General features: G+C 36.7%; 1 protein-coding gene across 2 annotated transcripts in view; it reads right to left on the bottom strand.

Annotated features, from left to right (window-relative positions):
* Positions 1–2,975: 2,975 nt before the first annotated feature.
* LOC124613085 (F-actin-monooxygenase Mical) overlaps positions 2,976–13,159 on the bottom strand; it is a 555,995-nt gene continuing 545,811 nt past the window's right edge. Inside the window, exon 33 of one of the 2 annotated variants that reach the window (XM_047141672.1) lies at positions 2,976–4,246. In XM_047141672.1, coding sequence (XP_046997628.1) covers positions 4,159–4,246 — 88 coding nt within the window. In that variant the 3' untranslated portion in view covers positions 2,976–4,158. The remainder of the gene's footprint in view (positions 4,247–13,159) is intronic. The other variant, XM_047141673.1, reaches the window with a different exon arrangement.

Here is a 13,159-nt window from a genome sequence, read left to right as displayed (position 1 = left end):
AATACTGAATTTCCTAATGATTTCCAAAATGGAATGTTGCTTGCGTCTAGCACCATCAACCATTCTGCATTCAAAATTTGTTAATTCTCATCGTGTGGCCGTAATACACATCAGAAACCTTTTCACATGGAACTCCCGAATGCAAATGGCAATTACACACATTAAGGGCTGTCTTTAGCAATGCTGCAACAAAAATTTTTGATCACTTGGCCAGTGACATAAAATGTCTGACAGACAGTGAAGTGAAATTTGAAAACAAACTGATAACATTTCTCCTTCACAACTCCTCCTATTCCATAGAATTTCTATTATTGTAATGTGCAAAAGAAGATGGATAATAATTAGTAACTCTCATTTTTTTTATTATTATTATTTTGTAGGTTAGCATTATAATGCCTACTTTTCCCCAGTTGCTCTTACTCAAGCGAGTTTACTGTTGTTTGTATATTGTATTTACATTTAGGGGCATTGAATTCATGTAGGGGAGCGCTAGATAATATGGGCCAACATGTAGTTAAGGTCACTTGAGTTCTTGTCAGAGACTGCAATGAAGAATGTGGTTTGGAAGGGGAAATGACCAAAAGTACTGCTCCTGATCATTTTATTGTTCCTGGAACTACATTGCAAAGGAGATTAAAATCATTGTAGGTTATCAGCAGATATCGGCAACACCTCACATGGGCTTTTGCAGATCAACATTTGAAGAAAATTATGTGGAAACGCTTTTAGTGCACGAGAGATTTAGATTCCAGGTTAACGCCACTAGCTAAGACTGAGTTTCAAAAGTTGGTTTACAATTTAGCAGAACACTTAATAAAGGAAAGAAATTGGCAGTAAAAGATTTCTGTTAAAACTTTATGAAGAAGTATTTAGAACTGTCTCACGTCTCAGCTTACAAGTTTAATGTGTTGTGTCTGGTTCAGTTGAGACCAGGTTGAAAGGTTTTTTTAACCAACTGTTTTTTTACTATCTCATACTTTTGATATATTAGCAGATTAATTTGTTTGTGAACCACAGAAAAACCTTTTTAATTAAAAAAAAAACCTTTATTTTGTTGTAAGGCCCACAATACCCAATATGTTTTTTAACATTCCAAATTATAAGTCTATAAGATTGGTCAAATTGGAGACTTGTCCCTGCACTTTTGAGCCTCCCAGCAATGTCAAATTGCTGAAGAAGGAATTTCTATGTATGTCTTATTTTTGCCTCCGAGACATACTTCATTTATTGTACATTGCCACTGGTTATCTTGTAGTATAAATTTGAATGTGTGAGTAAATAGAGGAGGATATTCTGGCTATTACAGTGTTAAGTAGTAGGGTCTCTCTCTCTCTCCCCCCCCCCCCCCCCCCCTCTTTATCAGTTATATCAGACATAAAATCGATTATTGATATAGTTTCTTTTTTATACTGAACTTTTCAAATTTTACATTGTACTCTAATGTAGCACAGTTAAATTTTTCCTTTTATCCTTTCTCCATTAGTTATAAGGCTGCAATAAGAGCAAACTCACAATGTCATGAGGAGTGGACAAAAATGTTTAATTTTTGCTGAAAACTTTGAAATAGTCTCCCTTCTATTGTTTTCTTTTGCACTGTTTTTTGCGAACTGGAATCTTTTAACCTTTCTGCTCAGGCCAGAACAGAGAAGTAGGAGTTCACATACTGTGCTCCCAGTGCTGATGGAAGGACTCTATACCAACCTATATGTGTACTTATTTTTGACCAGTCATCGTTCTCCAGTTTGATCACAAGTTTTTCTTGTAGCATCCTTGGAAAGCTGTGTGCTGTTGCTGTTCCTGCCCATAATATGTGGCAGACGTCCTCCATCTGACTTGCTTTTGGTGGAACCAGACTTATCTACATTCTAACATCTTACATCCTGATGTATCAGCAGTCAACTTCCGAGAGATAGAAATTCTTTTACACTGCCCCCCCCCTTCCCCCCCCCCCCCCCCCTCACACACACACACAGGGAAAATATGGACATGTGTTTCATGATAAAGTTCATGCTCCACTATCAAATTCCTCAGGAAGTGTACATAGCATGTCATACAGTGATACCAATGATGCCAAAACCAACTAAAAAGTGACAGAAGAAAATAGACTGCTATAAAATGTAATCCTTTCTGCTTCACAGTGGATTCTGTTAGGTTGTATACTGCAAAAGCTATATAGGAAAGGATTCTAAAAGTAATTTACAAAGTGCTATTCAAAGAACTAGTTAATATTTCATGGAATATTACACACATTAAAGTATCCTGTAAAAGGAAATAAGAATTACATATTGAAGCTAGATTTTTAAATAACTTTTCTGAACACAGCCCATACAAAATCTACAGTAAAATTCCAACCGAAATGGTTGAAAAAAAAAATGAAGTTTTGTAGTACAGTTTTAACTATTCTGCTAAGGAAATAAAGAGTATGTGAAATGTAATAATGTTCTCAAGGGAGTGACCCCCATATTGTCCTTAATTTTGGTAAAAATTAAATTAATGATACCACAGAGATTAAGCATTGAGTACATAAGCTGTTGTTGGTCAGTGCTCAGTTCCAGGGCAAATCATTTGTTGTATGCAGGTGCTGCTACATTTGCAGGGGATATTATACGCATCACACTAAGACTTACACTATCTTTAATGGTATGTAGCCTATCTTGGATCTCAGAGAAGGGGTGAAACATTGGTTTTAGTCCAAATCTCTGCTGCTGGCTTGGCCTCTTCCACCGATTTGTGAAGCATCTGTCTTTTGCAGCATCTGATTAATTCACAATTTCTCCCTTGCTGTAGCTGTATTTTGTGAATATGAGTCTCAAATGCTGCATTTTGGATTGTTGACCACTTATAATGGCCAGATGGTTGCTATGTAGTTTCTCTCGTAAACTTTTCTTAAAGAACACTACTCACCATGAAAACTTTAACTATTTCTCTGTCTTTGGTTTCTTCCCCAGACATTCCCATCTTTTTTCTTTCTTTCTGTGCTTCTCTCAGGAATCCCCTAACCTTTCCTTGCACTCAACTACTTGTTCCATCTTAGGATGATCCTTCCATCTTAGGATGATCCTTCTGAACAGACTTAACAAAAAGCTAACATAAATGAACTAGTCTTTGTTAAAAGTTTTTAATAATTTGAAAAATGTATACAAAGAGTATTTCTATCTAAACAACATTTTTATTTGTTACATATGTATCAAATTGCACTTACGAAATACAAACAATATCTTTTATTTACATATAAATACAACATTAGGCTCTGCATCAAAAATGTCTTTTTAGTAATTTTTACACCTTATTCCAAATGAATTGACATTGCTTTATAAACTGTATTTGCTCAATGTGACAAATAAAAAATCTAAACAATTCAGACATATGATACATTCACATGTAATCTCTTGCTTGGTTACTTCAGAAAAGTGAAGTGGCAGTTCCATTCATGACCATACATACACAAAATGTTTTAAAAAATACATATGCCAAATTCTATTAAAAATACTCCAAAGGAAATATTTCCTGTTGTAGCTCAAGCATTTTGCTATTAGACCTTCGTATAAATTAAAATTACGGTATGTATTGAGCTCGCCTATTCACAAAACTGAAGATAAAAATATAACTTGCAATTATAGAAAATATATTTTATATGTATCCATTTACAAATACTAAAGATGTGATGGACAGAGCACAATAATTAAAAATAATTTAAAGCTACCAACAATGTTTGTCAAGAATAGCTGCAATTTAAAGCTCATAGTTAGTCATTATAAATCTTACTTCAAATATCACAATGTGTCAGTCAGAATTCACTGCTCTGGTTCTATTTTTTTATTTTACTACAGATAAGATAGCGGGACTCCAGTACATTACTCAAAATCAATAGTGACAAATACTTTCCATTCACAACTTAACTGAAATGAACTCCAACTAAAATAAATACTTTTTATGGACATATTTACAATAATAAAATACATGAAGGTGGCAACAAATAGTTTCAGCCATTTCATCATTAATTTAAACCAAGTATCAATAAGAAAACTTTGGTCATAACATTTAAATGAAATGCAAGAATGTTGTTCACATGCAAACAAATAATCTCTACATGCGGTTTTGGCACTGCAGAGCATTACTGGATGCATTTGATCAAAACATAGTCTTATGCTGGGAGAGTCATACATGTGACTCTTTTCTCAAAGGTGTCAGCCGAAGCCCTTTAGCAAGCATTTGTGCTTCAAGATCTCTATCCTCTGCCTGGTACCTGCAATACCAGTATCAATTAATTACAAACAGAACTAACAAAACTTATTATGTTAGTAACTGGAATTATTGTCAATGTGGAGAATAATTCAAATAAAAATGATAGTTCCCCACAAAGCGTTATATGATGAAAGAAGGAACCCGACATTTAAATACAAATTTGGAAGTAGGTGACGATAATGAATGAAGTCTACATGCTAGTACAACATTTATAATGTGACTTTATTTTGCATATTTTGAGAGTTAACACAGTAGTCACTGCTTTAACTTATTGTGAGTATAAAATGCACATATATTTTACAGTTAGAAGTCACTTTATTTACCACTCATTTCTTTCCAATGAACCAAACAATCATTCTCAAACTTGAGACACACATTCTCTCTCTCTCTCTTTCTCTCTCTCTCTCTCTCTCTCTCTCTAATTTGCAGCATGATGGAGAAATGTCAGAGATGTGAAGAAAATCAAGAAATACATTATAACAATGGATTCACATTTGGGAAGTCAGGAAGTCCTCGTAGCCATCCTGACTTAGATTTTTGTGACTTCCCTACATCTCTTCAGGTGAAAGGCAGGATGTTTCATTATATATACACTAAAATAGCATGGCAATAAATAACAATGCAAACAATTAGAGAAAAAACTTCTGCTTATTAAGTGGCAGCAGATGTAGACACATACAATTAAAACTAATACAGATGCTTCTGTTTAAAACAATGGTTCTTCTCCCCAACAAAAAAGAAAGATGGACTGGAGGAAATGAGACCATGCAGGCACAAAATCGTTTGGGACACTTGATCAAGGGAGAGACATGAGAGTAGAATCAAAGAGATATAAACAATAAAACATTGGCAATGTATTAGATTTGAAAAACTGAAGTTATAAGAATGTATCATTTAAGAGAGTCAAATTTTGAAAAAGTGGAGCAGGAGGAGGGTGGCAAAAAGTCATTAAAAATGAAATAGTCAACTTTAGGGCCAATTACAGTAAGGTAATGTAGCGTAAATTCTTATGTGGAGAGTCCCCAGACACAAATAGCAGACCATAATGCCAGTTAGTATATAACGTGGCCCATTTGTCTTTGCTGAAATAGGTTTTGTCAGTTACAGGATTAGTAAGTTGCATTAGGAGTGTGCATAGGAAGAGTATTGTAGTGACACCAATCACCAGTTTCTAAAAACAAGTGTGTTATGTCTTCTTTATTATTTGTATGACCATCAGCTGTACTACAGTTGCTGCTGTTTTAGCTAATTATGAGCAGATGCTCATCTTCTGTCTCAAATAGTGTCAACATTCATTTTTATGTTTCATGTTTCCAATTTGTGCCCATACTCTGAAGCTTCTTCGTATTCTATTTATGATAACTCCAGTTCTTGTTTGGCCTCATTTGTTTTCAGTTTTTATACATTATGAACAGGATATAGAGCTTAACGTGTTTCATGTTGTTCTTCCATATCTTTCTCTTTATATTCCCAGTACTACATTTGAGACTTTATATTTGTTGTTCATATTCATACCTTCCTGATCTGTTCACCAAGTACTGTTACAACCACATTCATTAGATACAACAAATGTTTGCAGGTCACAAGAATAATATTTAATTGCATATATTTTGTTTCAGTTGAATTTATTTGTAAACAAAATATTGTCTAACCAATTCCAGTTTTCATGAAACCATTGAAAAGCTGGATCTTAACATCAAAAATGGTTTTCATGAACTTCAAGCAAAATATAACAATTTACCTGATACATATGTAAGCCTTGTTAAACATGTCGATGTTGCTAATGTACAATGTGGAGCTTATTTTCATCTTATTTCATAAGAATGATGTGGGTACTGCTGAGTGCAATTAATTAAACATCCACATTAGTGTCAACTGCATTTTATGCATATGTTTCAAAAACTGTTTCCAACTTACCGAGTCATGATCTAGTGACTAGTAATCATTCACTACCATCCTGTCAGCCACACCATGATGATTACAATACTTGTCCTCACTGAGATTTCAATTTTGTTGAAGTATGATGAACATACTACCTTGGCCTCAAGTGCAGTTCTTCTGCCATTGAAGAGTCATAAACTAGGCGATAACTGGTAGTACATTCACAATGGAGTATCTGTACAGGATGCACAGAACTCCTTATATACTTCATTCTTTTAGATAAAGATAAGACAAGACATTTTAGTAGCCATACTTTACCATTACTTTAGGTGGTTGCAATGCAAAAGTTGCAGATCGCTGTTGTTCTTGGCATACTGACAGTAGTAATATACACCCTCGTGACAATAACTGTGACGTTTACAACTTGAGTAGATGACACTCGCTCAGAATTATCAATATCCCTGGGAGAGCCAGCCATAAAAAACTATTCCACCTCATATGCAAGATATGAGACACAGGTAAAATACCTTCAGACTTCATGAAGAAAGTAATAAAATTCCAGTTCCAAGGGTGTTGATTGTGAATATTATTAAGCTATCACTTCAATAAGTCACAGTTGGAAAATATTAAGATGAAATACTTACAGAAGAATGGAAAAACTGGTAGAAGTCTTCAACCATGGGGAAGATCAATTAATGTTCCAGAGGAATGTAGGAACATGCAAGGTAATACTGACCCTATGACTTATTCTAGAAGATAGAATAATGAAAGGCAATCCTATGTTTATAATGTTTGTAGATTTAGAGAAAGCTTTTAACAGTTCTGACTAGAATAAGCTCAATGAAATTCTGAAGGCAGCAGGCACAAAATACAGGAAGTAAAAGGCCGTATATAGCTTGAACAGAAATCATACTGCAGTTACGATTCATAGGACATGAAAGGAAAGTAGTAGTTGAGTAGTGAGGGGGGGGGGGGGGGAGATAGAGGGAGACAAAGGGATGAATGCAGTAAGCAAGTTGCAGTAGTTATTTAGAAATGAAGAGACTGGGGACCACAATATATGCTGGTGTTGTCATAGGAGCTACACAGTAGAAAAGCTTCATTATGTACAAATAGGTGAGGTGCTTATGTAGATTGCTGCCATATTCAGTTCAGATATTGATAACTTTGATACAGTTTAAGTTACTTCTGCTTGGCGAGTTGTTTCCTTTATTCTAAAATTTTTTATACATTCTGTGACAGCTTTCATTACCACAGTCACTTTAGTGGTTAGGGATACAAAATTCTATAGATTAAGAAAAAGTCTCTGATTTAAAGTGAGAAAGACACTGATAGCCCAGAATTTGGAGATAAATGGTAAAATATTTTGACTGTTACAGCATTGAATGAGCAGCAGACTCATTTTCAGTAAAACTACCATATCAAAAAATTCGGGATGGTTATAATGAAAGTACAGCCACTCACAGGGGCCTGGTGTGGGGTGTAATTACCCTAATGCGTTAATGTAGAACCAATTTATGCTGGAAAAAATTAGTTTCAATTCTCACCATCTGGTCCAAATCTGACACTGTGAATGCAAGAAATGTTTCCATGTGTAATGGATTAGGAATGGGATGTGGGCAGAAAAGGTCCAACAAGTGAGACTGTCATAATATTGATTTTATTATTAACTGCCACACACAGTTTGTTCAACACGAGCACTAGAGACATTGACGAGATGCTGTACAGTGCTGGATTTGCACCTGGTGGCCAAAATTTGAGCTTTTTTTTTTTTTTTTTTTTTTTTTTACAGCCTACAATGGACCTCTATGAGTAGCTGCACTTTATTCATAACCATCAGGTATATGCTTATAAAAAATACAAGTGAACAAGGACAATTTGAAAGATAATTTAATCTTGAGCATCTTGCAGAATTTCATATTGCAAAGAGGATGTCAGTCAGGACATATGCAGCATAGTTTGCAGTGGTGATATGGCAAGTTTAGTTTCAGGTGAAGATACTGAAGGTTTTTCTTTTTTTTTATTGTGGCAACTACAGCTGATGTAACAAAAAGATCAACTTCAACAGTCTGAGATACTACAGAAACAGCAGTGGGCTGCTGGAGTGCATACAAGCAACCTTACTACCGTTGGTAGCTACAGCAGCACTGGCAGCATCTACATTTTTGACATTTGATGATTCAAGGAAATTTTTGAGTATAAATTCCAACAGTTCCAGTTGTTTTGCCACAGTACTAATATCTATGATACTTGGGTTCAGACAATATTTTTATTCCCTGCTAGTAGTGACAACATCAACTGGTTCACAAATTAAAACCGCTCTTAAAAACTTACAAATTGTCCATCACTGTGTTATGTAACATGTTGTCCACTCATTTCAAGACGCAGATGCATGTAGTAGCTGCTACATTAAGTTACAGCTAGTGTTAGAAGATAGTAAACCAGTCATATAAATCCTGCTTTACTAACAGACAATGGTGCCCATAAACTGATTAAGAAATTAATACTCAAATATCACCTCAATAAAAAATGTGATGTGACAATAGAAATTCTAATAGTAGTAGTCATAATAATGGCAATTATCATAATTCTAGTTTCTAAATTGTACGAAAAACAAATTTTTGCAATGGTTACCAGTGGAATTGCCAACGGTATAATAATATTTGTTTTATGTCTAACAAACTTGTATGTGGTAGAGCATTGCATGTGCTTGGTGAATCTGCACGAGTCGTGCTCACTGCCCATCACTCACTTGGCACGCAGAAGCATGCAACTGGCTGTTTCCACACTCGGTATCATCAGCACTTACTCACTGACTGCTGGGAAATGAACTCTACACAATTTTGTCTCAAAGTAGTGCCACTAATGGGATCAGCAAGCATTGGCAAGATATATGATTATAATTTCTCTTTAGCTATTGATTTCCATGGAGAAAGTGAATGCTGTATAGCTGAGATTCATTAAGTATTACCACACTTACAGAGTACGATGTATAACTAAATGTAAAGTAGTGATGGAACACTGAATGTTGTTGAAGGTCATTGAGTTAGCTGTGAAGGCCTAAATTTGTGTGAATAAAAGCTGATGAAATAATGCTTGCATTGTCTCCAGCTAAAACTGCATTGACACAGACATATTTTGGACAGAGCAAATAATACAGATTTATGTTGATGGACATGAAAACTGATTGTAATTGTCTACAATTAACAAAAAATTTCAATTCAGCTATGCTGTAAGAACTCTCAAGTCAATTGAGCAAATGAACTAATAGGACTCATTACAGTTGATAATATTAACTTTAATGACCACAATGAGAACAGAAATGAGAGGTATAGTGATGAGGGAGAAGTGAGAATTATTTGAAAAAAAGCACTGCAGTGTCCAAGGCAATCTCTGGCTGCAACTTTACTCAATTTACAGTGTAATAAATGAATCATAAGAATACTTATAGGCGGACAGTCTTAGCATTTACACTTCCGATGTGGCTCCCATTCAAATGTCCTTGCATCTGCCAGTACTTCTCACCTTCCCCCTGAAAACAGGCAGAAGTACTCTACGTAATTAGCCAATGATGAGAATGCGGCACTCTTCATCTTTAACACCTTCCTTAAATTGCTAGCACTAATGGATATGGATGTCTGCTTGATATAGTTATGCAGTTTGCATGTGTTTATAGGGTTACAAAATGAGTGAATTGAGCAAGAATTCGGTGGTAGCTAACGACAAACATGGTGACTTTTAAACTAAAGTCTCGTAAAACGTTTATGGAAAGCTGCTGATCATTTAAAGTCATTCAAAAATGTTCTAGGATTAACTCACAATAATCTATCCATTAGGAGATGGAATAGTTTGGAGATGTGATGTGATGTGGTGTGTGTGTGTGTGTGTGTGTGTGTGTGTGTGTGTGTGTGTGCGTGCAGTTACAGAGTGATTTGAGATTGCAAAATTCCGTAAGACACACTGGGTTTGAGTACACAAAAGAGTTCATAATATTACATCACACTGTCAACTTTTTTTTATCGAGAAAGTGTCAAGGGGCAATTTGAAGAGGTTTTCTGCTTTTATACATGAACTGCATTTACTGCAGCACTGTCTTACCCACAATAAAAAATTTAAAAAAAGTGTTCACCTGTGTTGCTGTTCATTACCTAAGGAGGCTTACAACATACTACAGACATATGGTAGCCACAGAAAAGTTGAAGAAATCGGATCCCCAGTTTTAAATCTTGTTATGTTGTAAAAAGAAGATTTTATTTTGAACATGATTTGAAAGTTTAAGGTAATGTGGTGTAACGAAGAATTATTTCCAAAAAAACTACAGCAGAATTGATGAATTCTAAATTTTTGTAGAAGACAAAATCTTGCATAATTATCCTAAAATCAAGATGATTTCAGAAGATGATATGTGTCGGTATGCTCTTTAGCTGTGTAGAGCATATCTTCTTTAATGTGTTGCAATGGGAAAGCGTAACAAATTAAATAAACTTTCTGATGAGATATTTTGAGCAAAAAAAGTTTTCTTGAAAACTAATTTAAAAGCAACAAAAAGTACATTTGTTTAATAAATGATAAAGAATTGGAGCAATAAATGTCACTGGATTTCATATTTATCTATTATTTGTAACGTTTATTATTCACAGATGACAAATAAATATTTTTATTCGTTTAAATGAATAATATTTAGAATAAATATTTTTGTGTGTTGTTCATGAATAAAAAATAATAACTTCTAATCTGTATTCATCATACTCAGGTACAAAGTTTGCAGCCTATGTGCAAGTGACTACATGTGTGTGACATCCACATGGCTGCAGCAAAGTGGTCAGTCACTTGTGTTATCTGGCGAGGAAGCCTCAGTCATATTCTGCAACTTCCACCAACAATGTTTGCTAAATGTATTCATGCTGTCTCACACATTGCACGTCATGCCGAACCTGTGGGTGAGCCACGTGCTTGTAGGGCACTGACATGTGGCTGCCGTCAGTCAAAGACATTCACGTGGGGCATTGCAACCCATCGCACACCATCATACCAGATTGATCAGCCAATACTTAAAGTCGACTCAGACTGATTTTCTCATTAGTCATCAACTCGGAGGGGGCCATGGATTTTCAAGGTGATTAACAATGAAACCTGATGGCATGGCAGACTGGCTTATTGGCTTTGGAAATGTTGAGTGGTAACATATAAGAAATCAGCCTATAGCTTTAAAAGGCTGAGTAACAATCAACATTTCCAACAAACATGTTCATAACCAATAATTTTTTTTGTACTGCTTTTAAAAGTATAACTTTCTGGTCAAGACACATTTACTGGTTATAGTTTTCAAATACAAGATTCAGTTAACATCAAACTGAATAGTGTTCTATCTACTGATTTGTTTGCTTTAAGTAACAAATTCTTTGAATCTAATCAGGGTTGTAAACAAAACTTTGAAGTATTAATATAATAGAGGGAAACATTCCACGTGGGAAAAATATATCTAAAAACAAAAATGATGTGACTTACCAAACGAAAGCGCTGGCAGGTCGATAGACACACAAACAAACACAAACATACACACAAAATTCAAGCTTTCGCAACAAACTGTTGCCTCATCAGGAAAGAGGGAAGGAGAGGGAAAGACGAAAGGATGTGGGTTTTAAGGGAGAGGGTAAGGAGTCATTCCAATCCCGGGAGCGGAAAGACTTACCTTAGGGGGAAAAAAAGGACGGGTATACACTCGCACACACGCACATATCCATCCACACACAAGCAGACATATTTAAAGATAAAGAGTTTGGGCAGAGATGTCAGACGAGGCGGAAGTGCAGAGGCAAAGATGTTGTTGAATGACAGGTGAGGTATGAGTGGCGGCAACTTGAAATTAGCGGAGATTGAGGCCTGATGGGTAACGGGAAGAGAGGATATATTGAAGAGCAAGTTCCCATCTCCGGAGTTCGGATAGGTTGGTGTTGGTGGGAAGTATCCAGATAACCCGGATGGTGTAACACTGCGCCAAGATGTGCTGGCCATGCACCAAGGCATGTTTAGCCACAGGGTGATCCTCATTACCAACAAACACTGTCTGCCTGTGTCCATTCATGCGAATGGACAGTTTGTTGTTGGTCATTCCCACATAGAATGCATCACAGTGTAGGCAGGTCGGTTAGTAAATCACGTGGGTGATTTCACACGTGGCTCTGCCTTTGATCGTGTACACCTTCCGGGTTACAGGACTGGAGTAGGTGGTGGTGGGAGGGTGCATGGGACAGGTTTTACACCGGGGGTGGTTACAAGGATAGAAGCCAGAGGGCAGGGAAGGTGGTTTGGGGATTTCATAGGGATGAACTAACAGGTTACGAAAGTTAGGTGGACGGTGGAAAGACACTCTTGGTGGAGTGGGGAGGATTTCATGAAGGTTGGATCTCATTTCAGGGAAGGATTTGAGGAAGTCGTATCCCTGCTGGAGAGCCACATTCAGAGTCTGGTCCAGTCCCGGAAAGTATCCTGTCACAAGTGGGGCACTTTTGTGGTTCTTCTGTGGGAGGTTCTGGGTTTGAGGGGATGAGGAAGTGGCTCTGGTTTTGCTTCTGTACCAGGTCGGGAGGGTAGTTACGGGATGCGAAAGCTGTTTTCAGGTTGTTGGTGTAATGGTTCAGGGATTCCGGACTGGAGCAGATTCGTTTGCCACGAAGACCTAGGCTGTAGGGAAGGGACCGTTTGATGTGGAATGGGTGGCAGCTGTCATAATGCAGGTACTGTTGCTTGTTGGTGGGTTTGATGTGGACAGACGTGTGAAGCTGGAAATTTGACAGATGGAGGTCAACGTCAAGGAAAGTGGCGTAGGATTTGGAGTAGGACCAGGTGAATCTGATGGAACCAAAGGAGTTGAGGTTGGAGAGGAAATTCTGGAGTTCTTCTTCACTGTGAGACCGGATCATGAAGATGTCATCAATAAATCTGTACCAAACTTTGGGTTGGCAGGCCTGGGTAACCAAGAAGGCTTCCTCTAGGCGACCCATGAATAGGTTGGCGTACGAGGGGGCCATCC

The sequence above is a fragment of the Schistocerca americana genome, chromosome 4, assembly GCF_021461395.2.
Source record: "Schistocerca americana isolate TAMUIC-IGC-003095 chromosome 4, iqSchAmer2.1, whole genome shotgun sequence".
Lineage (NCBI taxonomy): Eukaryota > Metazoa > Arthropoda > Insecta > Orthoptera > Acrididae > Schistocerca > Schistocerca americana.
This window is presented reverse-complemented; position numbering and strand designations above follow the sequence as displayed.